At 58.7% G+C, this 22,939-nt stretch overlaps 2 protein-coding genes across 6 annotated transcripts; both read left to right on the top strand.

Moving 5' to 3' along the window:
• The first annotated feature begins 197 nt into the window (after positions 1-197).
• UROS (uroporphyrinogen III synthase) lies at positions 198-12,405 on the top strand. 5 transcript variants are annotated; one of them, XM_075534230.1, is made up of 10 exons: positions 198-331; positions 2,484-2,570; positions 2,711-2,794; positions 4,422-4,518; positions 6,064-6,138; positions 8,566-8,640; positions 9,124-9,204; positions 10,143-10,228; positions 10,774-10,872; positions 11,888-12,405. In XM_075534230.1, exons 2-10 carry the CDS (start codon positions 2,508-2,510, stop codon positions 12,023-12,025), a joined length of 798 nt encoding a protein of 265 aa, XP_075390345.1. In that variant the 5' UTR covers positions 198-331; positions 2,484-2,507; the 3' UTR covers positions 12,026-12,405. The 5 variants fall into 5 exon arrangements, with proteins under 5 accessions (XP_075390345.1, XP_075390344.1, XP_075390346.1 ...); XM_075534229.1 differs by having other exon boundaries at positions 208-594; XM_075534231.1 differs by having other exon boundaries at positions 208-605.
• A 1,678-nt stretch (positions 12,406-14,083) lies between these two features.
• Positions 14,084-21,797, top strand: MMP21 (matrix metallopeptidase 21). Its single transcript, XM_075534500.1, has 7 exons — positions 14,084-14,245; positions 14,759-15,281; positions 16,691-16,830; positions 16,934-17,075; positions 17,809-18,066; positions 20,872-21,044; positions 21,426-21,797. The coding sequence occupies exons 1-7, from the start codon at positions 14,084-14,086 to the stop codon at positions 21,726-21,728; spliced, it is 1,701 nt and encodes a 566-aa protein (XP_075390615.1). The 3' UTR covers positions 21,729-21,797.
• Positions 21,798-22,939: the final 1,142 nt, after the last annotated feature.

The raw sequence follows: 22,939 nt of genomic DNA, 5'->3' as shown, positions 1-22,939 counted from the left end.
CCTTGGGGGCCGAGCAGGCGCCAGACCGGAGCCCGCCTGCATCCCGCAGCCGTGATCGCAGGCTTAGAGTCTGGTTTGGGGCCTTACAGTCGCCACGTTCTCCCTGTCCCCTCCTGCCTCCCGCCCCTCCCCGGCCACTCGCCCCTTCGCACAGTGGCACCGGCCGCCCCGCCCCCGGAACCTGTCCGCGAGCGCGCATGCGCGGACTCCCAGCTGAGCCCCGCGGGGCTCGCAGGCCCATGACCCGTGTGCTGCGTACCTGGCGCCCCGCATGTCACTGGGCCCTCTGTGTCACTGCGGGGTGTCGCCGACCTGGAGCCCAGGAAGACAGGCAGGCGGCCAGCCCCGGGGGTCACTATGTGCCCGGGCAAAGCGTGGGTGTTAGCAAACTTGCACAGCAGGGCGCTGAAGCGCATTGGATCGGCCACCAGCGCTGCAGAAACATCTGCCGCCCGCCCAGGGGTGGAGTGACCGGGAGGACGGAGTTGGGCGTGAATTGGGGCTGTCCCTGGGAATGGTATCTTGTCACCCCACCTGTTAGGATGACATAGCCAACAGCAGCCCCACCCGCCCCTGCTGTGGTCACTTCCAGAGGTCGGTTGTATGTACGTTTTAACTAAAGGAAAAGAAAGACAATTTAGACTTTTAAAGGCGCAGTGGTGGCGCAGTGGCTCAAGCGCTCAGCTGAGAACTGAAAGGCCGGTGGTTGGCACCCCCAGTGAATTGAAAGATGAGGCACCTGGCTCCCGGAATGATCCACATCTGGGGCCGCTAGGAGTCAGAACTGACGGTGGCAGTAGGTTTTACTTAGAACTTCCTGTTTGAATGAAAACGTGTGCTACGTACTAAAATCAAGGCTTTTCACCTTCCAGTAACCTGTCGCCGGGGTTGCTGCTGCTTCTCTGGACCAGCTGTGGGGGAAGGCAGAGACCCTCACCCCCAAGCTTGGGTTTCAGGGCTCTTCCTACCTCAGACCCCTTGCTGCACCTGGCACCGCTCAGGCTCCATTCCCCTTGTTGATCTTGAATCCTCGGGTATTCTGAGTGTGACTGTTTGTCCATTGCTTGTCCATAAGGATGTCTGGTGGTATGCTGGGGGTGCTGGGTTCCCCCTTGTGCTACTAACTGCAAGGTCAGCAGTTCAGAATCAGCAGCCTCTCTAGGGGAGAAAAGGGAGACTTTCTACGCCCCGTCAAGACTTACAGCCTCAGAAACCCACAGGGACAGTTCTACCCTGCTGGACACAGGCACTACGGGTTGGAATGGACTGAAGGGCAGTGAGTTTGGTTTTATTGTTTAGCTAAGGCTGGAACCATGGCAATGTCTCAATCAATTCCAGATCAAAAGGGTGGTTCAGGGGCACCATCTCAGGGGCGCCACGGTCTCTAACTGACCAGGAGGATCTGTTTGATGCTCAGTTGTGCTCTGAGGTCTGGCAGCCAATTGAGGCTTACATTTACCCAGATCCTCCATCTCCCTTGTTGAAGCCAACTGATCGTGCACTTTGGTCACACCTGCAAACGCTAGGTCTAAGCTTATGAACAGCTTGGGACCTGGATGCACACAGGGAGCCCTCCTGGAGCAGTGGTTAAGCTCTGGGCTGCTACAAGGTCGGTGGTTCTGACCCACAGGTCACTCCACGGGAGAAAGCCATGACAGTCACCTTCTGTAAAGTTTGCAGCCTTGAAAACCTAACAGTGCAGCTCTGTTCTGTCCTGTGAGTCATTGTGGGTATGGAATTGACTTTCAGCTGAAAACAACAGGTTTGGGTTTTTTAGTTTTCATTCTTTCTGGTGGGTGGTGGAATGGTTCGCATGAATTTGGAGTCCACTGAGAAGCACTCAGAAGAGAGGCCGGGTGGTCTGCTTCTGAAAGGAGCAGAGTTCTCTGACACGCTAGGGGCCGCCTGGAGCTGGAGTGGGCATGACAGCAAGTGGTTTTCCTTGGCTTGTCCAGTTGACACATCCACTGGCCACTACCAAGGGCATGGTGTGAGACACGTTGAGAGTCAATTCAGAAATTGGTAGGAAACCTCCACCCAATTAACCCAACCCCATCTTTCACCCTTGGAGCAGCTGGTGGTTTTGAACTGCTGACTTTGCATTTAGCAGCCCAACATGTAGCCACTCTGCCACCAGGGCTTCTTAGCAAAGTGGAGATCAGGATGATTCCTTGATCTTCATGAGTGAGATGTGCATTTGCTATGGATACAGCCGGGGCCCTCCTGGTGGCTCATCAGAGCTGTCCCTGCCCGGTGTCTGACACTGGCAGTAACGAATGGGCTTCCTCTGCCTTCCCAGTGGTATCACACCCCAGCACACTCGCCCTGGGCCTTATCAGCCTCTGGGTCCTCGGGAGCAGCCGGCTCATTAACGCCACGTCATTGCACGCGCTGCTCGTCCCTGGACAGCAGCTGATCGCCCCTGTCCTGGGACTGCTCTCTTGAGCAGTGTCTCCAGCTGAGACCCCATTTCCCTCCCACAGACTCGGTGAAGGCCGCCAGGAACCATGAAGGTCCTTTTACTGAAGGACCCTAAAGAGGATGAGTGTGGCCAGGACCCATACGTCAGGGTATGTACCCCGGAGCTTGAGCTCAGGCTACCTTCTCCCCACTGCCACCCCGACTTCTGCCACCGGGAGGGCCACGGGGTCTGCTGGCACCGAATGAGTTTAAGCTGTAACCCCGCTGTCCGGGTCCTTGTCGTCTGTAGGAGTTGGGCCTGTGTGGGCTGGAAGCCACTCTGATCCCTGTTCTGTCATTCGAGTTCTTCTCTCTGCCCAGCCTCTCAGAGAAGGTAAGCCCCCTCCCTCCAACTTGCTTGGTGTCCGTAGAATCTTTGCCGGCCCCCGCTAGGCAGCCCTTTGATGCTGTCACTGCCCCACCAAACTGAAACAAGGGAGTTCTCCCAGCTCTGTGAGACAACTGCTGTTTGGGCTCCTGGGGCTGGGGCAGAGGGCATGCTTCAGGGCCTGGGGGTGGTCCAGAGACCCAGACCAATAGATCTTGTAAGCAGCCCCACCTCCACCCCCATCCACACTCATCTTCTCATTGAGGCCACCCCAAAACTGCCAGGGGAGCAGGTAGGCAGTGCCTTTCCCACCCAGGCTGGCAATGTGGCCAGGGCCTCCCACAAGTAACAGGCTGGGCCAGAACGCAAGCCCAGGACTTCAGTTCTGCCACCAAGTGTCGAGTGATAGACACTGCGGGAGCCAAGCCAAAGACCATGGGCGAGTGTCAGGGAGCAGCTGCACAGGGTGCCGGGAGGGGCTGGAGTCCTGGGGTGATGCCAGCCTCTGTTGGCACCAGGGGCTCACCCTGGGCTGTTGATTCAGTAGTCTGCTCCACAAACATTGCCGGGCATCTGCCAGGCTCCATGGCAAGGCCCAGCTCTGTATCCTCCTCTATCAGCAGCCATGAGGTGGGGGAAGAGCTGTGGTGTGGGGTCTTCCCTGGACGTAGCGGTCACCACGCAGAGACATCTCTTGCTCTCAGCCCGGGTGCTGCGCCTGGAGACTTGTGCGCTGCAGGGAGGGGCACATGGTCTGTGGCTGTAGAGGCACCAGTTTCCGTTCTGCCCTGCGTCTCCCCACTCACTTGTTCTTAGTCTATAAGATGAGAATAAGGGCCTGGGACCAAGTAAGTGTCCGCCCAATTGGGTCCCCTTATTACCTTGAAATTCAGGGCTTCAGAAGGGACACCCACTCATGAGTAGTCCCCTTTTATTACAAGTGCAGAATGAATCAGCCTGCGATCTGCACCATACCCCCAAGCCGCAGGCTGAGTTACCCCGTCACCCTGTTTCTTTGGGGAAAGGCGGATATCAAATTCATTCGCCACCTTTTCTCCAGAGGCCTAGCTGCACAGTCTCAGAGCGCAAACTCACTGCCGCCAAGTCAATTCCAACTCGGTGACCGTGCGGGACCGGGTAGAAGTGCCCGTGAGTTCCTGAGAGTGTTGCTCTTGACAGAGTAGAACCTCGTCTTTCTCCCAGGGTGGTTTCAAACTTTTGACCTGTGGTTGGTTGGGAACACAACCCCTCCGCCCCAGGGCTTTTAGGTGCACAGTAAACATGCAGTCAGTGAAGCCAGGTGGATGTCTGGGTGGGTGGAGAGGGAGGGGTGATGAGTAAATAGACGGGTCAGGGGACAAAAGAAAACAACTCAACCACCCATCGATTCCGACTCACAGAGAGCCTGTCGGCCGGGTAGAACCGGTTTGCAGAGCGGCTGGTGGTTTTAAACTGCTGCCCTTGAAGTTGGTGGCCCAGCACGTTCCGCACTCTGCCAGGAGGGCTGCCAGGGTGGCTGGGTGGGTGGGCGGATCCCTTTAGCACACCTACTCTTTCTGTTGAGCACTGCGTCTGCTTATTTTTCAGTTTAGCCTCCCCGTGAAACGTCTGGTTTTTTTTGTTTGGTGTGCAGCTGTCTCGTCCGGAAGCTTACGGGGGACTCGTGTTCACCAGCCCCCGGGCAGTGGAAGCCACGGAGCTGTGTTTGGAGAAGTACCTTAAAACCGAAGGTGGGGACGGGCCGGCTGCGAACCCTGGGGGCTTCTGTTTATTCTCCCGGGCCACAGTGGCACTCAGGTTTGACAGACGCTGCCGTGATGTGGAGCTCGGAGAGCGCTGGGGCACCGGCTCCTCTGGAGCAGCAAAGCCATGACGTAGAGCAGCTCCCAGCAAGACAGTGGCGGACGCCGTTGTTGTTGTTGTTGTTGTCATTGTCATCATGGTGAGGAGCTTTCGAGTTGGAGTCAGAGGCACCGTCTGCACGACAGAACGGAACCCTGCCTGGGCCCACGCCGTCCTTACGGTTCTGGCTCTGTTCGAGCCCGTGGTGGCAGCCGCTGTGGTCAATCCACTGCCTTAAGCAGCATGGCCCTTTTCAGCCCCTGGTCTCTCCCGACAACGAGTCCCAAGTACATGGACAAAGTCTCGCCATCCTCCCTCCTGCGGGGCATTCTGGCTGTACTTCTTCCAAGACCAGGGGTTCCCGACCTTCGTGGTGCTGCCACCCTTCAATACAGGTCCTCCTGGGGTGGTGACCCCCCCCAGCCATAAAATGATTTTCGTTGCTACATCATCAGTGTCATCTTGCTACAGTTATGAATCAGGCGACCCCTATGAAAGGGTCGTTCGACCCCCAAAGGCATCTCAACTCACGGGTTCAGAACCGCTGTCCGAAACAGACGTGTTTGTTCCTTAGCAGTCCATGTTTGCCAGCACCCATGATTGTTCGGTCTTCCCCATTCAATGGCCAACACACGTCGCAGGAGGGGCGGGGTCCAGCCTGCTCCCAGGCTGCGGGTCAGATGTTAAGCTGGAGGCTTCTCTGGACATGGGTAGCTGCCAGGCTGATGAACCAGGAAGTAGAAGAGGGCAAGCAACTCCCCTGGATCCAGAGCAAAGTGATCTCCCAATCCCACTGCAGGGACACAGAGCCGCTGCCCGCCTGCCTGCCTTCTAAAGGTGCGGTGGACGGCCGGTGGCCCGGCGAGCATTCTTACAGCCGCTCTCTGCGTTCCTGGGATGCCCGCGTCCTTCAGAGAATGGTGATGGCCTCCGTGGAAAGGCTAAGAGGGTGAACCTGAAACTTCGTCTCTGCCCCGATGAATGGATCTGGGCGCTCTCCCCTCTGAGGTTACTCCAGTTTGGGGCCTTTCAGGTTTATTTCCCAAATGAAGCTGGTTACGCTATCTCATTAGATATGCAATTGAAAAACTTAAAACACCAGGGACGTTTTCTTTAAGAGCCAAGTTGTGTGGTTTGGGGCTTTCCTTTTTAATGTTACCTTGCGAATTCTGCCCACAGGCCGTATTTACTTGGCACTGTGGGCCGACAGCGCAGGAATGCCCCTTGCGGACACCCGGCAACCTGTGAAGCAGGGCACAGGCCAGTGTGAGAAGTCTGCAGAATTCATGTCAGGTTGAGCGCTCTGGCCTTAACATCTGTGTCTGAGCCGTCGGCTTGCTGGCGAGCCTCTCACCATAGACCAGCCACCGTGGGCCCGTCCAAAGGGCAGCTCTGGCATGTGCGGCTCAGTAAGCAGGTCTTGTGTCTTCCAGCCTGGACGAGCTCCCTCAGAGCCAAGTGGAACGCAAAGCCCGCGTACGTGGTGGGAAGCGCTACGGCGTGCCTGGGTAAGCGTTTGGAGTTGCAGCACGATTCTCAGCCACTGCGCTTCGTTTGCTGCGGAGGAAAGAAGGTGCTTGCTTTCTGATGTTTCTGCTTGTGAAGCAGGTGAAAACCTATCCGTTAAATATGCAGGACTCTGCCGATTGGGTGCAGTGAGACAGACGGAGTCACATCGTGCTGACTGGCTCCCAGAATAATGGGTGTAAAAGCTTTTGACCCTCCGCCAGCGTTCCTTCCCAATATGTTAGTGTGTGCCCTTTACCCTGTGATCCCTGTTCTGGTCAGCCTTCCAAGGGCAATAAGCCCAGAAGGAGGAAGGGCCCCTGAGCGATCAGGGTGTAACAGCGTTATCTGTGCCCATGGAAAACGAGAGGCCCCACGCCCCAGCCGCCATGTCCAGAAATAGGGGAGTAGCTATGCGCAGTGAGTGCCCTGCCCTCCCCAAAGCACTGCCCTCAGTGCGTTCCGATGCACAGTGGTCGTGCTGGATGGACGGAGAGGGGCTGCCCCGTAGGGCTCTCAACGCAGTCACCTTCACTGAAGCCGGCGGCCTCCTCTGTCTCCCCGGGAGCAGCTGGTGGGCTCAACTCAATGGCCTTTGGGTTGGCAGCTGGGTGCTTTAGTTTCTGTGCCACCGGGACTCTGTGTCCTCCGCGGGGGGCCCGTCTTTGCTTCTGCCTCAGCTGGTGGCCTCAGGGCCTGGCTGTTTACGAAGAGAAGCAAGGGTGTCTTAGGTTACAAAAAGAAACCCCAAAATCAAACCTATCGTTTAAGAAGGGCATTTCCTGCTACGTCTTACGTAGGACAACGGGAACACAAAGATGCAGACACAGCGCCCAGGGGAAGGAGGCCCTTAGCACGAAGTCATGCTGGCCTTGGGGGTCATGAGGGACACTCGTTAAATTAGGCATGGGACCAAGGTGCACCACAGATCCATGCTGATGGCAGGGCCGTCATGGGGGGACTGCGGAAGCAGGAGCAGCGGGGTGGGGAGGCGCACAGCACGTCAGATAAGACCTTACTAGGTTGGGCTAGGGGCGTCCAACCAAGGCACTTATGACTCATAACTGCAAGCCCGTCCTAGGGCACAGCCTGGCAGCCCAGAGGAGAGACTGCCCTCCCTGGAGGCCTGCAGAGGGTGGAGGTGACCCACTTTCCAGAGGCAGATGATCAATGTCCTTGGTTAATGATCCTGGGAATCCAGCAGAGGCTTAACCTTTGTGGCCGTCGCTGCCTTCCACAAACGGGCGCTCAGAGTGTAAGCTCTGACACACGGGGCAGGAAGCCTGTGTGATCAGAAGGTGCTTTTGTAGACTTTCTATGACAGAAGAAGACAGCATGTGACATGAAAGAAAGATCTACCATACCGTTTCAATCCAATTTTAAAACACAGGCACTGAAATAGATAACTCCCCCCCCCCCAATGATCCTTGAACACCCCCAAACAGGAAAGGTGGTTCTCTCCAGGTGATGGCTTGTGTAACTCTCGTAATATTCTCTACGCTTTTCCCCCAAAGTGGCCTTGGATTTTGACATGAGAGCATCTTAAATGCTTGACCACAGAGCTTAGCCAATGTGTATCTTTCAAAATGGTTCTCATCTGTCCAGATGAGTTTCCCAATCCCGGGGCAGGCCCAGCGGAGTGAAGGTTTAAGAATCTCTGAAAGCATATTTCAGGGAACACACCCGGCAGGAGGAGAGACCCACTGGGAGCCGTCGGCTCTGCCCCCTGGGGTGCGCAGCTCAAGGGGGGTGGGCTTAGGTTGCTGTGGGAACTGCCTCCACTGCCGTACCCCTTAACACAAAGTTAAGAATCTATTTGTACTTTGTACGCTGTTTCTCTTTCTCGGGTGGGAAGAAAAACCGTGCGCTGCAGGCACTCTCTGCTGCCTACAGCACGAGCTGGTGGGCTCCACAGGCTCTGCAGGTTCCCCGAGTCCTCCTCCCCCACGTGCAGCCAGCCCCCTGCACGGCTGCGGGCCCCTGGGGCTGCGTTCCACAGCTTCGCTGTCCGTTCTGCGGCCTCAAGCCGGACACTTCTCGTCACTGGGGGTGGCCCCAGCCCTGTCCGCTCACCACCTCAGCACCTGGGCTCTCGAGCAGGAGTAGGCCCCACACTCCAAGCACAGCTGTGATCAGGCGCTTACCAAGCGGACAGAAGGCGGAGGTCGTGTTCCAATCTGGGAACGGCGCCCCAGCGTCCACACGCCTGCCCGACCCTGAGTCAGTCCCTTTTGGTGGCACATCTCAGAAATGCCAGCGGCCTCCCTCCTCCTCTTCAGTCTGGCCTTGTGGGCCCACAAAGCCCTGGTGGACGGGACCTTGTCTGCCCAGCAAAGACAGGCAGACCCCCTTGCGTGGGGAGAGGCAGGGCCGAGGGCTCTGGCCCCGGGGAGGCCAAACCGGTGACCGGTGTGTTTTTTGTGCTCCAGTGCAGAGGCTGGGCCTGGATACCCTCGGGGAAGACTGTGGCAACGCGGAGAAGCTTGCAGAGGGAATCTGCGCCCGTGAGTATGGACGGCCCCCAGAGCAGCCCCTTCCCACAGCCCTCAGAGACCCTGAGGGGCAGGACCAGCTTGCTGGATTTCCAGAGCAGGTAGTTGGTGAGGGTGCTGGGGGCAGCTGGGACTGCCTGCAGCACACCTGCACTCTGCAGCGAGCTTTGGGTAAGGGGTTGGTCCAGAGGACACACTGGCCGTGGCTCTGCTGGGTACTTATGGAGGGCTGGTACTTGGGGGGGGCATGCGCCCTTCCCTCGCACCAGAAGGGAGAGCCCCACAGTACCCACCGTCTGCCTGCATCGTCCCTGATCTTTAGCCTGTAACGAGCGCAGGTGGCTGCTGCCTGGGCAGCTGAATCTGGGCTGGGGCAGCGGCCCCATCTCCGGACACCCCCAGCCACGCTGCCTCCCCAGAGCCGGGCCCATCTCCAATGCTGAGCCTGAGCCTAAGGGCCTGCGAGGCCTGCCACAGCCTGGTCTTTGCCCACAGGGGAGATGCCGGACCTGCCACTTCTCTTCCCCTGTGGTACCCTCAAACGCGAGACCCTGCCGAAAATGCTGAAGGACCACGGTAAGGGGGCACACTGGCTTCAGGGCACCACGCCCTTCCTGATGACACAGTGGTCAGCTACAGTGTCCACATGGGTGGGCAGGCCCGGCCAGGGTCGACCTGAGGCCAGGGCTGTGGAGTTGCCCCTCAGCCTGCCTGCCCTGGCTGCCGTAGCAGGTGACCCTCGGGCTGTGCACATGCCACGTGCAGAAGTCACACGCTGTCAGTGTGCAGCGTCAGCTCAGACAAACGTGCTGTCCCCAGCCTGCCCCTCCAGGCACTCTATACCTGCCCACTGCGCCGTTTGAACACGCCGGAGAAAACAGCAGCCGACACAGGGTCCCGTGGCCTTAACAGGCCTGAGTGCACCTCACAGTCAGCACACTGACTTCTCAGATCAACATGGGGACTGGTCAACAGCAGTCACCGCTCCTAAGGCACCTTCTTGCCGACCCCGCTCCATTTGCTGAAGCCCAAGCCACCCTGTCTTCTGCAGGCCACAGTTCTGACCACCTGAGTCAGTCCACAGTGAGGGATGTCAGTCACGTCAATGCCCAGAAATGCCCAGTCACTGAGCAGGGCAGGAGAAGGACCCTTTAGACAGGTGGGACTCCTGCAGCCGCAGGGCCTGCTTCTCTGGCAGTGGACCTGTAGGGCCTTGCCTTAGGAGCTCCCCAGGCTTGTGGACCTGGAGCCGGATGCCCCTTCTCGATCCTGGCTCCTGTCTGGCTGCCTGCTTCTGTCTCAGCTTAAAACTTTACCTGGGGGCTCGGCACCCACCCTTGCCTCGGCATAGCAACCCCAGAGCAAGAACAAAGAGCCCCCTCCACCCCTCAGCTTCTCCTGGGACTAGGCAGGCTGCGGCGGGGTAGGGGTGTCTCCACCGGCCGTGCTCAGAGGTAGAAGCGTCCCTTGTGTCCCCAAGGCAGTAATGTGTTTCCCCTTTCCACTGTGCCCAGGGGTCCCCCTGGAGAGTGTCACCGTCTACCGAACGATCCCCCACCCGGGGATCCAGGGCAGCCTAAGGAGCTACTTCTCCAAGCAGGTAGGTCGGGCCCCCAGGGCACTGCCTGGTGGGGGGACACCCAGAGGCAGGCAGCTTGTGTTCCCGGGTGCTGTGGGCTGGTGACCACAGACCACGTAGGCAGGCATCAGTGAGGCTGGCCAGATGCCCGCTGTGTGGCTTTAAGGACACGTGGCCATTCTCGGGATAGTTCAGCAGGCTCGCGTGGCGGGTGTGGCGATCTGCGTGCATGAGGATTACAGCCTCGGAAAGCCCAGAGCCCGTGTGGACACGAGTCAGTCTACTCACGGGCAGGAGGATTGGGGGTTCACACAGGGTGCGAGGCATCCTCAGCCTCATGCTGCCGCTGCCTTGGTGGGGGGTTGCAGGAGCTGGAGGGACCTAGCCGTAGGGGTGATGGGGCACACAGGGCAAGGCCACAGTGCTCACCCGGGGGTCGGGCTCTGGACCCGGAAGACAAGTGGCTCTTGGGGCAGTGGACCAACGTCCCAGCATTGAGCTCCAGCCCCTGCCTCAGGCGGGTGCCCTGTGCTGATGGCAGAGGGGTGCTCACTCCCTCTCTGCAGGGCATCCCCGCCAGCATCGCATTCTTCAGCCCCTCGGGCCTGACGTACAGCCTCAAGCACATCCAGGAGCTGTCTGGGGACAGCATTGAGCAAATCAAGGTGAGTCCAGGGTGTCCAGGTGACATCAGAGCACCGGGGCCTAGCCCACGGATGGGGAGAGAGGGCCTCAGGGCGAGCCACTTATCAAGGCTGCTGTAGGCACGTGCCGGGCCCAGTGTCCAGAAACTGGCCTGGCCACCCTGCAGCCCTGCCATCCCGGGCTCCTTTCAGCCTGGCCTCCACCTGGAGCCAACCTCCACCCAGAGGGGGCCCACTGCTGGCCCCCTGAGCCCCTCTCTCCATGGTACAGCCACTGAGGATGGTAAACCTGAGCCCGAGCCCACTGTCCCCCAGGTGACTCCAACTCACAGCGTCCCTGCATGTCCCATAACTGGCTATGGCCTCCATCCAAGCACAACCCTCTGGCCGGCAGCCAGCAAAGGTGTGCAGCTGCCTCCGGCCCGGGGTGCCCTGAGTGCATCAGCGTAGAGCTGTGCCTCCTCCGGGTCGGGGTTTTGTTTAATGCACAGATTTGCCTGTGGAGTTGTGCACGCTTCAACTTCTCCAAGCACAGGCCATTCTTCAAGTCCTGAGCACATCCTCCACCCCCCAATCAGCATAAACCCACTGACCCCGGGAGCCCCAGGGGAATTTTTGGTTTGAAAGTTAAAAATTGTCCCAGGGCCATCATTCCGGGCTTCATCCAGCCTCCGTGGCTCGAGAAAGTCTGTCGTCTGTGAGATTTTTAACCTTCTGTTCTGCAGTTCTCCTCTTTGGGTCAGGAGTCTTCTATACTCTGGCTGCATAGGTAGTGTTTTCTGGGCTGTGGCCTCCAAGAGGCAAAGTCTAGGTCTCCTTGGGACGCCTATTGATAAGCAGTTCGCTGGCCCTCAGTGGGCAGTGTAAGCAGGTTTTCGGACAACGCAAGGCCTGGTCTGAGATAGGAGGTGCAGCAACAGTGGGAGCACAGGTTGGGACATGAGGATGTACCAGCAGGAATGGGCAGTGTGGCCCCCGGCCTGCGCTCCCCACACCCTGTGCACGCATTGAGACCCGTCCTCTTCTCTCCCCACAGTTTGCAGCCATTGGCCCAACCACGGCGCACGCACTGGCCACCCAAGGCCTGCCCACGAGCTGCATGGCCGAAAGCCCCACACCAAAAGCCCTGGCCAAGGGCATCTGGAGGGTGCTCCAGCCCCCCGACTGCTGCTGACTGGCCGGCACTCCTTCGGGTGGAGTGAATGACTGGTGCCTGCCTGCATCCTGAGTGGGGCTCTGGGGACAAGGATCCAGGATAGAACCTGGGCTGGCAGCTGGCCCTCACGTACATGTTGCTCCACCACAGGGGCCCCCCGGGACCTTTGCCTGGTGGGAACCAAAACCCCAAAGCAAATCTGCTTGTGTGGGGTCCGTCCCGCCTCAAAGGGACCCTGCAGGAAGGACAAGTAGACTGCCCCCCTGGCTTTCTGAAGCTGTAAATCTTTACAGAGATGGACTGCCTCCTCTTTCCCCCTCGGAGCAGCTGGTGGGTTTGAAATGGCGACTTCCCTGTCAGCAGCCCCCCTCAATAAACCCACAGGAATGTGCGCAGGTCCGAGACTATGCCCTGCTCTGTGTGGCACTGTGCCGGGGGCAGACAGGTAACAGATCTAGCATGTTGCTGCTACTTCCCGAACGCGCGGTTCTCGCCATCCCAGATGATGACCCCGTCTGCTTCGCTGGGGCGGGGGGGGGGGTGTTGGGAGGCTGGGGGGCAGTTGTAATTCACATGAGAGGCTGAGCCCAGGAAGGGTGTTTCTCTCGGAGAACAGCACCTGTAGTGCTAGCAGCCCTGAGGAGCTCCGGCCCAGGGGAGGACAGGCAGCAACTCTGCCCATAGCTCAGAAGGTCAGGTTGCACAGTGGGGGAGGAACTGAGCCTCGGGGGAGGGGGCTGTGTGCTGCATGCTCCAACCTCAGGGTGGCATTGTGCCCAGGAGCCTGGACAAGCCCTCTGGCACCCGACCTCTCCTGGGCACAGGCAGCTCCGTTCTACAGGCCCCGCCTCGGAGTCGGGAGCACCTTGCCTAGGTGGGAACACCATCCCAGGAGGCCCTGGGCCGAGCTCTGTCCACAGTTCCCCCAGAGTCCCACGTGTTGCCTTCAAAACCCAGAGGCTGAGCCCTCCGGGCTGTTAGACCCGCAGCACCCAGGGCCGGGCAGTGACCAGAGCTCTTGTCCAGCCGTAAGCACCGCCTCTGTGAACTGGCCAGGTGCTGTGTGAGGCCGCCCAGACCCTGCGTGAGCAGCATGGCCTGCAAGAAGTGACCGACCCTGGCTCTGCCGTGGACGCGGGGCTTCGAGTGGAGGGGGGCTCTTAAACTTGTGAGAATGGGTGAGCGAGTCATCAGGGAAGGCTGGGAGGAGCTCTGGTGACGTGGTTACGCGTTGGCGGCTGCTGACTGCAAGCTCAGCAGTTTGAGACCACCAGCCGCTCCCAGGAGAAAGACAGACTTTCTACTCCTGTGCAGACTTGGAAGCGAAGGGGGGCAGTTCTACCCTGTCCTATTGGGTCACTATGAGTCAGCATCAGCTCAATGACAGTGAGGGGGATAAAAAGGCTAAGCTGGGATCCAGGAAAACCCCGGTACCTCACGACCAGAGAACGTAGCTGAAGGCAGCGGAGCTGTGCCCTGCAGTCCCGCCACCTGGCCTGAGCTGCTGCCACTGGGCTCACTGTCCCATCACACACTGCCCCACGGGGTTCACCTTCCGGCTCTGCGCGCACATGCTTGCATCTGCAAGAACGTTCCCTCTCCATGCATCTTATACTTGCCACGTCCACCAGGCATGCTCCTTATAGAGCCAGGCAAAGTTATAAACGGAAGAACAGTTCCTCAGCCAGCCAGTGGCCAGCTGTGCCGTTCGCCCAGGTCCAGGTCAGAGCTGCACCTGCTGTGAGCCAGCAGCCCCACCAACGCTCCCCCTGCAGGAGTGGGATCCCCAGGCAGGTGCAAGTAGGGTGCAGTGGCCCAAGGGCGTGCCACACTCGGGTCAGGAGGGGAGGAGGGAGTTCACACACCAGCAAGAAAGGGGCCCCTGGGCTCTTCAAAGGCTGGCACCTCCCAGGCAGCCCGGTGGGCACACTTCAGGGCTGACTGAGAAATGTTTGGGTTGGACCCAGCAGCCCCCTCGGCTGCTCATAAAAAGCACTTCGGGGCAGGCTTGGGCAGGAGGGGAGACGGGGACAAAGCGGAGGCAGGAGGGCAGGGCCCCTCGGGTCATGCTGGGCCATGCTCACTGCCTCCGTCTGGCGTCCGACTCTACTGCTCTGCTGGCTTGCTGCCACCCGGGCCACCCAGGGCGAGACACTGTTCCACAGCCGGGACCGCTCGGACCTGGAGCCCTCCCTCCTGCGCCAGGCCCAACCCGTGGCCGACCTCGGCACGGCGCAGGTAGGAGCACCACAGGCCACGCAGGTGTGCACACAGGCACGTCGCAGCAAGGCCTGCACACGCAGGAGGCAAGCCTCTGCGTGCAGGCTGCTTGCCTGGCAGGGCCACTGAACCGAGGTTTAGGACCCACAGGCCCCAGCAGCACTGAGCCCACTCCACTGGGTGTGCGTGTGTCCAGGCCGCTGTGAGCACGGGCAGGCACCCAGGCCCAGGTGTTGCCAGCTCACGTGGGTGATGACAAGACGTCCCTGGGTGTGACTTTGTCCTCAGACCAGACCTAGGTGCAGGTGTAATCAGCTGGTTGGCAGTGATAGTGGCCTGGCTTCCAGGATGCCGCAGGCCCCCACCTCGGTGAGAGCCTGTCCCAGTGTCCCAGGCAAGGGCACCGCATCAAGCACCCAGAGCGCATGGGGTCTAGGACAGGCGGCCAAACAGGGAGGAAGCTGATGGACGGGCCTGCGGGTAACGGGAGGGGGCGTCGCTAAGAGACCACCGCCGAGCTTCTCTCTGCAGCGCTTCCTAGCCAAGTATGGCTGGACTGCTGCCTCCCACCCTGGCACCCGGGGACCCAGCGCCTTTGCCGAGGCCATGAGCGCCTTCCAGCATGCCAACCAGCTGCCAGCCACCGGGGCGCTGGATGCTGCCACACTGCATGCCATGAACAGACCGCGCTGCGGCCTCCCTGATCGCCATGGCGACCCTGGCTCCAGAGGCACCCCCAAATCCCAGGGTGACCTCAAACCCCATGGAGTCCCTGAGAGGCGTGTCCGCTCCAAGCGCTTCCTGCAGCTGCTCCATCCCCTGCTGGGTCAGGAGGAGCAGCCCGGGACCCCAGGGGCCACCAGGGCCTTTACCAAAAGAACCCTGAAGTGGCGGCTGGTGGGGGAGGGCTACAGCAACCAGCTGTCCGCGGCCGAGCAGCGCTACATCTGCAGGCTGGCCTTCCGCATGTGGAGCGAGGTGACTCCGCTGGACTTTGTGGAAGACAGGACTTCCCCTGCAGCCCAAGTTGACATCAAGCTGGGCTTTGGGCGAGGTGAGAGGGCGCAGGCACAGTATGGGTCCCTGGAGGGTAGGGGTGGAGGTCCTTGTTACGAACTGGGTCCAGGGTTCTCCTACCACAGGGTGGGGTCCAGTGGGCAGGCACTCAAATCAGCCCCAAGTGGGTTGCTGCCCAGTGGGGTGACCCCCCACCTGCTGGCTTCTCTGCAAGGACACGTGACAGTGCTCTCTGGCCATCACGTCCATCCCAATCCTGGCGGCTGTGCTCCAGAGCATTTCACCAGCAGATCACCAGGCCTTTCTTCCAAGGCACCTCTGGGTAGACTTGAACTGCCAACCTCCCAGGGAGCAGCTGACTATGTTCACTGCTGGGCCACTCAGCGACACCCGACCACGCATCACACAAACAACAGACCCCACTAGGCCTCTGACTCCCAGCGACTCCCAGGGCAGGGGTTCCAAGGCTGTCAATGACCCGGGAGCACAGAGTGGCTGGTGGGTTAGAACCTCTGGTCTTGCAGTTTGCCGCTGTGCCATCGGGGCACCTTCAGCCATGGGGACCCAAACCAAGCCCCCTGCCATCAAGTCCATTCCAATGTGGAATGGCCCTATGAATGGTTTCCATGCCTGTAGGAAGACGGGCCCCTCTCCTGTGGGTCGGCTGGTGGGTTTGAACTGCCAACCTTCTAGTTAGCAACCCAACACTGTGCTAACAGTGCTACGACCCGTGGGGCCAGGGGTCCACCCAAAAAAGAAAAAACAAAACCACCACCAAACTCATTACCATCTAGTCGACTGACTGGTAGCGACCCCGGAAAACCAAACAGAACTTACCTCCCGGGTTTCCAGGACTGCACAACTTCATGAGAGCAGAAAGCCTCATAGTTCTCCCTCAGGGTGACTGGTGGCTTTGAACTGCTGACCTCGTGGTCAACAGCCCATCTCATAACCCACTGCACCACCAGGGACCATGGGCAGTAGTCTTCCAGTTCATGACCCCTCCGAGGTGAGGGTGCAGCTCCTATCTTGTGCCCTCTGTGTGGCCTCTTTGAGGTCACCCACACCCCCAACAGGGACGCTGCTCCCGGGACACATGGTAGGAGGCTGCCTGTAGCCTCGCCTGAAAGCATCATGAACAAACACTGCCATCAGCTTGGTTCAGACTCGGGCCCTACTCTGGAGGACAGGGTAGAACTGTCCCTGTGGGTTTCTGAGACTGACACTCTTTATGGGACTAGAAAGCCCTGTCTTCCTCCCATGAAGCTTCTGGTGGGTTTGAACTGCTGGCTTTGCAGTTACCAGCCCAATGCATCACCCACTTCGCTACCAGGGCCCCTTTAATACCTCTTAAGTCTTCAGCACTCACTTCCTGAGCTCAGGGCACTGGGCTGGCGTTGGCAGCCGCTGTCCCTGCTCCTGACTCCTCAACCTCCTCCCCTGCAGGCCGGCACCTGGGCTGTCCACGGGCATTCGACGGGAGTGGCCAGGAGTTTGCCCATGCCTGGCGCCTGGGCGACATCCACTTTGATGACGACGAGCACTTCACCCCTCCCTCCAGTGCCACTGGCATCAGCCTTCTCAAAGTGAGTGCCCGGACTGCCTGCCTGCCCATGCAGCCCGGTCTCCCTCCCAGGGTGAGGCCCGCTGGGACAAACACAAACCTGATGGCCTGTGCCCCCCTTGCAGGTGGCCGTTCATGAAATTGGCCATGTCCTGGGTCTGCCTCACACCTACAGGATGGGATCAATAATGCAGCCTAACTACACCCCCCAGGAGCCGGCCTTTGAGCTGGACTGGGCTGACAGAAAAGCCATTCAGAAGCTGTATGGTAAGGCTGCCTGTGGGAGGTCACCACAGGATGGCACAACCCTGTCCTCATGCTGACTCTCCCCAGCTCCAGGATGCTCAGTGGCCATGCCCCATGCAGAGCCACAGGTGGGCACTCCCTCCTGGACTCTAGCAGCAAGCAGTGGTCTGCACCGCCAAGTGGACCACCCCCACCCCCCCGCCCCCAAGAGCCCTGTAGGCTGGTGGCCACCAGGGGCGATTTCTTCTGTGCCATGGCTGAGGACAGTGTCCTTAGCAGGGTAAGCTTGCCACTGAGTGCGCACACCGGCGCTAGACTCATGATCTGGCCCAGAGCCTGGAGGGGGGAAGCGAGCCCTGCAGTTTCCACTAAAGGTCCTTCGCAGGGACTGTTCCCATCTGTGCCCCTCAGACTCCTGCTCCAGACTACTTGGCACCCTTAGAAGCTACGAAGCTGGGATGGGGTACTTTCTTCCCCGGAAGCTTTGCTTGAGCGTCTTTCCTCAGGTGACCCCCGAGGGCCCCGCCTGGGTCTCGCCATGCAAACACAGGCCCGTGTGAGAGCGAGCCTGGATGTGTTGCCTGGGTCTGCCAGAGGGCACCATGGGGGCCACACCAATCCCACTGCACGGAGGGCCTGCTTCCCGCCCTGCACCAAACTCCAGCTCAGCTGCAGTGTCTGCTCGTCTCAGGGGAAAGTGGGACTCTTGGGTCCTGCCCGTGTGACGGGCGGGCGGCTGGCCCGTGTCTTCCAGGCTCCTGTGAAGGCTCCTTCGACACCGCGTTCGACTGGGTTCGCAAAGAGAGGAACCAGTACGGGGAGCTGGTGGTGCGCTTCAGCACCTACTTCTTCCGCAGCAGCTGGTACTGGTTATACGAGAACCGCACCAACAGGACGCGCTACGGGGATCCCATCCCCATCGCCCAGGGCTGGCGTGGGATCCCGGCACAAGACATCGACGCCTTCGTCCACATCTGGACCTGGGGGAGAGACGAGCGCTACTTTTTTAAAGGTAAAGGCATGGGGCACACACCTGTGCGTGTGACGTGTTTTCACCACCTATTCCCGTGGAGCCCATGGCAGTACACTGGTAGTTTGCTTCTTGCTGCTTCGTGCGCACCTTCTCAGTCTCTCAGCCCACGGGCTGAGTCCATCGCATGTGGCCAAGGATCCACATGGCTTGAGGTTGGGTTGGAAAAATAGGAGCCCAGAGAAGCTCAGTGCCAGGTGGGAGGGCTGTGACATTGTCATGATGTCACCTCTGTATGATGCTACTCCACTCACGATGGACTGGCAGCAAAGGAAGAATGCCCATGTGTGTGTACATATATCCTTTTGTTTAAATTTATACAATCCAGCCACATCAGGAAGGGGTGTACAGTGATCACAACCGAAGTTCAAAGGTTTTCTTTGTGCTTGTACTCATTAGCTCCCCAACGTCCCCTGCCAGAACCCCAAGGAACCATTCACGCAGTTACTGACGAGATTCACGTATCCTGGATTTCACAGACAGAAAAAACACTCCATGTGCAGATATTCCTGCTCAAGCCTCGGTATCTCCATCTGTATCTAACCTATGTATGGTCTCCCTCCCACACGCATTCTGCCCTTGGCTCTTTCCAAGCCCCTCCTGGTAGACCTCCTTGTGGCAGGACGTCACACCATTTGCCTCTGTGGTCTGTCTCCGTGTGTCTTCAACTTTCCTCGCTCTTCTTCGTTCCAGACAGGGAGAGCCCACGGTTGCTCCTTAGATTAAACCAAAAGCCAGACTCTGCTATCGATCGAGTCAATGATGGCTCCTGGCTGGTTTCTGAGACACCAACTATTTACAGGTGTAGACAGCCCAGTCTTTCTGCCCAGGAGCAGCTGCTGGTTTCCAACCACCGACCCAGCCGAGGCGAAACCACTGTCCAGGGTGCCCCTGGGTTGATGTCCACCAGCCTTGCACTCTCTGCGCTGTGTCCCCTCTGCCTGTCACTGTGGGCCTGCTGACTCATAGCCACCTCCAGGACAGGGCAGGGCTGTCCCATGAGTTTCTGACACTGTAACCCTTTACACAAGTCGAGAGCCCGTCTTTCTCCCTTGGAGTGGCTGGTGGTTTCGAACTGCTGACCCTGAGGTTAGCCCAGTGCGTAACCACCACACGAGGGCTTCCTACTTTTGGCCCACCTCATTTTTATTGCCTTCCCGGTCACCCAAGCTAACATGCGTCTACTCTCTGGCCAGTAGCTTCCCCTCCCACCCCGAGGTAACCATCAAAGCACATTGCTTTCCGTGAAAGAAAGCCTTGTAAGTTCGCAACAGGTGCCACCGAGCGTTCGAGTTCTGAGTTCACATGGCCAGGACCGAGCTGAAATAGCTCAGGATGCGAACTTCACCAGTTAGGGACCCTGCATATAAACTGGCTCTGGCTGTCCCTTCACAGGGCCCTAGGGAAGGGTCATTTTAGTTCAGCTGCATCCAGGAACTGCCCCGGGACAGGCTACTATAGTCCCCGTCTTCCGGGAGCACCTCCTCCTGGCTGCCAGGGCCCTGGACCGGAGGCAGCATGTTGGCAGTGCTCAGGTGATCTTCGTTTGAGAGCTGGTCATCCTGGGCGAATGCACCACTACAGCGTTTTCACTCCTGGATCTTCAGAAACATCCGAGCTTTAATCTGGTGTGAATATTTTACAATCAAAAGCCATGCCAGTTAGAGCGAGCCTCGCCTCCTCCCCATCTAGGCGCCATGTTGCTCTTAATACAGAACCTTTCCAAACATGGTGGTGCGTGCTCAGTGGCTCCGGGACCCGACAGCTGTTGGCCTTGGCAAGGTTGTGAACCCCAAAGCTCACCCAGTGTGCACATCCTACGTGTTGGCAATATGCCGAACAGTCAGGCTTAGGGACGTGTCCCTGCGTGTCCAAGCAAGGGGCTGGCATGTGAACACTCAGGACAGGGCGCAGTGAGAGGAACAGGCTGCAGAGTGTCCACTTGGTTGGGATTCAAGAGGGCTGGCTGCAGCCCTGCCTCCTCCTCGGCCGTCTGTGGGAGTTACTGACACCTTTCCGTCACCAGCTTCCTGGTCTGCAGAACCAGGACAGGGAGGCAGTGGGACTGGAGAATCCCCAGAGGAAAAGGTACAATCCACTCCCTGCCAACTCAGACTCATTCAGAGTGACCCAAGTGGGCAGGAAAGAGATGTCCCTGTGAGGCTCCGAGATGACTGTACCTCTTTATGAGACTAGAAAGCCCCATCTTTCTCTCAAGAAGCGGCTGATGGTTTCTAACTGGTGACCTTGCCATTAGCAGCCTAGTGTGTAACCACTACACCACCAGGGCTCCTCACGCCAACCAGCACCCTGATTTCTGCCCTAAGAAGCCCGTGGCCGCATGGTCCAGCGTGCAGCAAGTCACGAGGGCTCCTTCCTCCTGATGCCGACCACTCGCGTGTCGAGGGCGCTCTATGCCAGAGGGGAAAGGAAGCAGGAGAAATAAGTGGAGGAGAAACAAAAGCTTGTTTTTGTTTTAACCATGAACGCGACATTGAGTTCTAACGTGGGGTCATGGGAGTTGGAATCTGCTTGAGTGGCTGCATAGGACCCCAGTGATCCTGACGAGCCCCACAGGGCACCTCTGGGCTGGGGCGCACTGTGGAAGGCAGCCGGGGGAAAAAGAAGAATGCTCTCAGGGTGACTGGAGAGCTGGGTGAGCCTTAGCCCCAGAGGGGCTCCCATCAGACTCTGAAGGACTGACTGGTTTGGGGAGTTGGGTGAGACCCTCCTCGTCCTGTCTCGGGAGACTGAAGGCGGCCCGCTGGTGTTTTGGCTGGCTCGCAGGAAAGCAGTACTGGAGGTATGACAGCGAAAAGGATCAGGCCTACACAGAAGATGACCAAGGAAACCGCTACCCCAAATTGATTTCGGAAGGATTTCCTGGAATCCCGAGTCCCCTGGATACAGCCTTTTACGACCGACGAAAGCACTGGATCTACTTCTTCAAAGAGTCCTTGGTAAGTGGGAGGCTTGCCAGATGGTCCTTCTCCTGTCCGACACAAGGACTCAAAATACAGGTGAGTGCAGGCCTGGGGCCACGGAGCCTCAGCCATTCCTTAACCTCAGAGTGCATCGCTGCAGTCCATACCGGCTCGAAGCGACCCTGTAGGATGGTGTAGAGCCGCCTGGGAGTTTCCGAGACTGTGACTCTTCATCAAGTTTAAATAGCCGTTTCCCGCCCCTCAGAGTGGCTGGTGGTTTCGAACTGCTGACCTTGACCAAACACTAAGTCCAGTCTAAAAGACCTGGTACAAGGCTGCCTGTCTGTTTACCTCCTTGCTCTACACTGACCTTCAAGGAGCGTGTCTGTCTCACGGTCTGCTTGTGCTGCTCTGCAGGTGTTTGCATTCGATGTCAACAGAAACCAGGTCCTCCCCACTTTTCCAAAGATGATCGTGGACGTGTTCCCAGCGACGGCCTCTTCCCCCAGCCATCCCCGCAGAAACATCGACTCGGCTTACTACTCCTACGCGCACGGCTGCCTGTTCTTCTTCAAGGGTGGGGCTCACTGGCGGGTGCTGAGCGACAGGGACAGGCAGCACAAGCGCTGGCTCCCGGCAAACAGCCTGTTTCCGAAGGAGCCCATCTCGGGGAGGTGGTTTGACGTCTGTGACGTCCACCCATCCACACTAAGCATGTGACGAGCGAGCCCAGGGCGGGGCGAGCAGGGGCGGCCTCTTCACTGATCCCAGAGGGAACAGACCAGCACACGGGGGCTGAGCACAGAAAGAGCACCCGTTCCCCAAGTCAAAGCCCAAGGGAAACGCAGTATCGAAACGTTTCAGATTCTTGTTTAAAAATAAGTTTCCAGTCAGTCTATTAGGGGTGAGGCACCTCCAAAACTTTGGTGGATAACCCCAAATGGAAAGAAACGAAGATTGGGCTCTCCTGCCGGTCAGTGGCCAGGCCCCCAAGCCTTCTTAGTCAGACACAGAAACAACTAGTGTGCCCCGCCCAACCAGACAGGTGGCAGGGTGCCTGTCCCCTCCTGACTTCCATACTCTCTTCCCCCTGCCTGCAACCTGGGTCACCTCCCTCCCCCTGCAGAGCAGGAGCAGCTCCATCCGCCCGATGGCTTATACAGCTTATCCTCTGAACTCAGGCTACTGAACACACCTGGGTCATCCCCAAATCCGCACTGGACCACCTCTTCCCCCGTATACAAACCCACAAGAGAACCGGTGCTGTGTGGAACAGCGTGGGTCCTGGAGCAGATGCAGAAACGCACAGTGCTCCCCACAAATGTCAGGAGGCTCCAGCCCGCTCGTGGGAAGAGTCCATTCTCTTCCTGTTTTCCCACCAGCGGTTGGAGCTCCCCATGATTCTTAGGAGGGGAGGGCTAGAATGCAGGCCTTTTAGGGAGACTGTGTTTTACAAGGGCCCTCCTGTCAGGGCTTTGCATGCCCACAGACAGAAAAGCCAGCCAACTGGGGAAGAATGGTGATGTGCTGACCTCACGTCCTCACCTCAGCTCACCCCCACATTAGTGGGAGCAGCCTTTCCGAGGACAAAGGTGTATGCGTTGGGGAGGTGCTTCTCCATGGACGCTGGCTGCTAGGGGCGGCAGGTCTGCTTCACAATGGATCGTGCGCACTCCAGGCCTCTGTGACCAAATTCCACAGTGGCTGCCACACTGTTCCATGTCATGGCAGACACCAGCCCGGTTGGCGCTTGCGCTGTTCTCTGTGACAGGGGAGTGCTTGCGCTTCCTGCTTCAGTCAGCCCTTGTTCCGGGAAGCGGGTGAGGTAGGCCGATCCCTTTCCCAACAAGGTCACACACACAGACCAATGGGAACAGGTGTGGTTAGACAGACGCTACCTTGTTTGTCGATGACGGCAGCGGCCATTGCAG

Source organism: Tenrec ecaudatus, chromosome 16, assembly GCF_050624435.1.
Source record: "Tenrec ecaudatus isolate mTenEca1 chromosome 16, mTenEca1.hap1, whole genome shotgun sequence".
NCBI lineage: Eukaryota > Metazoa > Chordata > Mammalia > Afrosoricida > Tenrecidae > Tenrec > Tenrec ecaudatus.
Note: the sequence above shows the minus strand (reverse complement) of the source record. Positions and strands in the feature narration are given on the sequence as shown.

What these genes read in the sequence shown, in the direction of transcription:
- UROS (XM_075534230.1), top strand. Translation starts at nt 2,508, where the DNA reads ATGAAGGTCCTTTTACTGAAGGACCCTAAAGAGGATGAGTGTGGCCAG. An exon ending in GAAGTACCTTAAAACCGAAG is followed by an intron (nt 4,519 to 6,063) that starts GTGGGGACGGGC and finishes TGTGTCTTCCAG; the next exon opens with CCTGGACGAGCTCCCTCAGA. An exon ending in GGAGCTACTTCTCCAAGCAG is followed by an intron (nt 10,229 to 10,773) that starts GTAGGTCGGGCC and finishes CCCTCTCTGCAG; the next exon opens with GGCATCCCCGCCAGCATCGC.
- MMP21 (XM_075534500.1), top strand. Translation starts at nt 14,084, where the DNA reads ATGCTCACTGCCTCCGTCTGGCGTCCGACTCTACTGCTCTGCTGGCTT. An exon ending in CAAGCTGGGCTTTGGGCGAG is followed by an intron (nt 15,282 to 16,690) that starts GTGAGAGGGCGC and finishes CCTCCCCTGCAG; the next exon opens with GCCGGCACCTGGGCTGTCCA. An exon ending in CTGGCATCAGCCTTCTCAAA is followed by an intron (nt 16,831 to 16,933) that starts GTGAGTGCCCGG and finishes CCCCCCTTGCAG; the next exon opens with GTGGCCGTTCATGAAATTGG.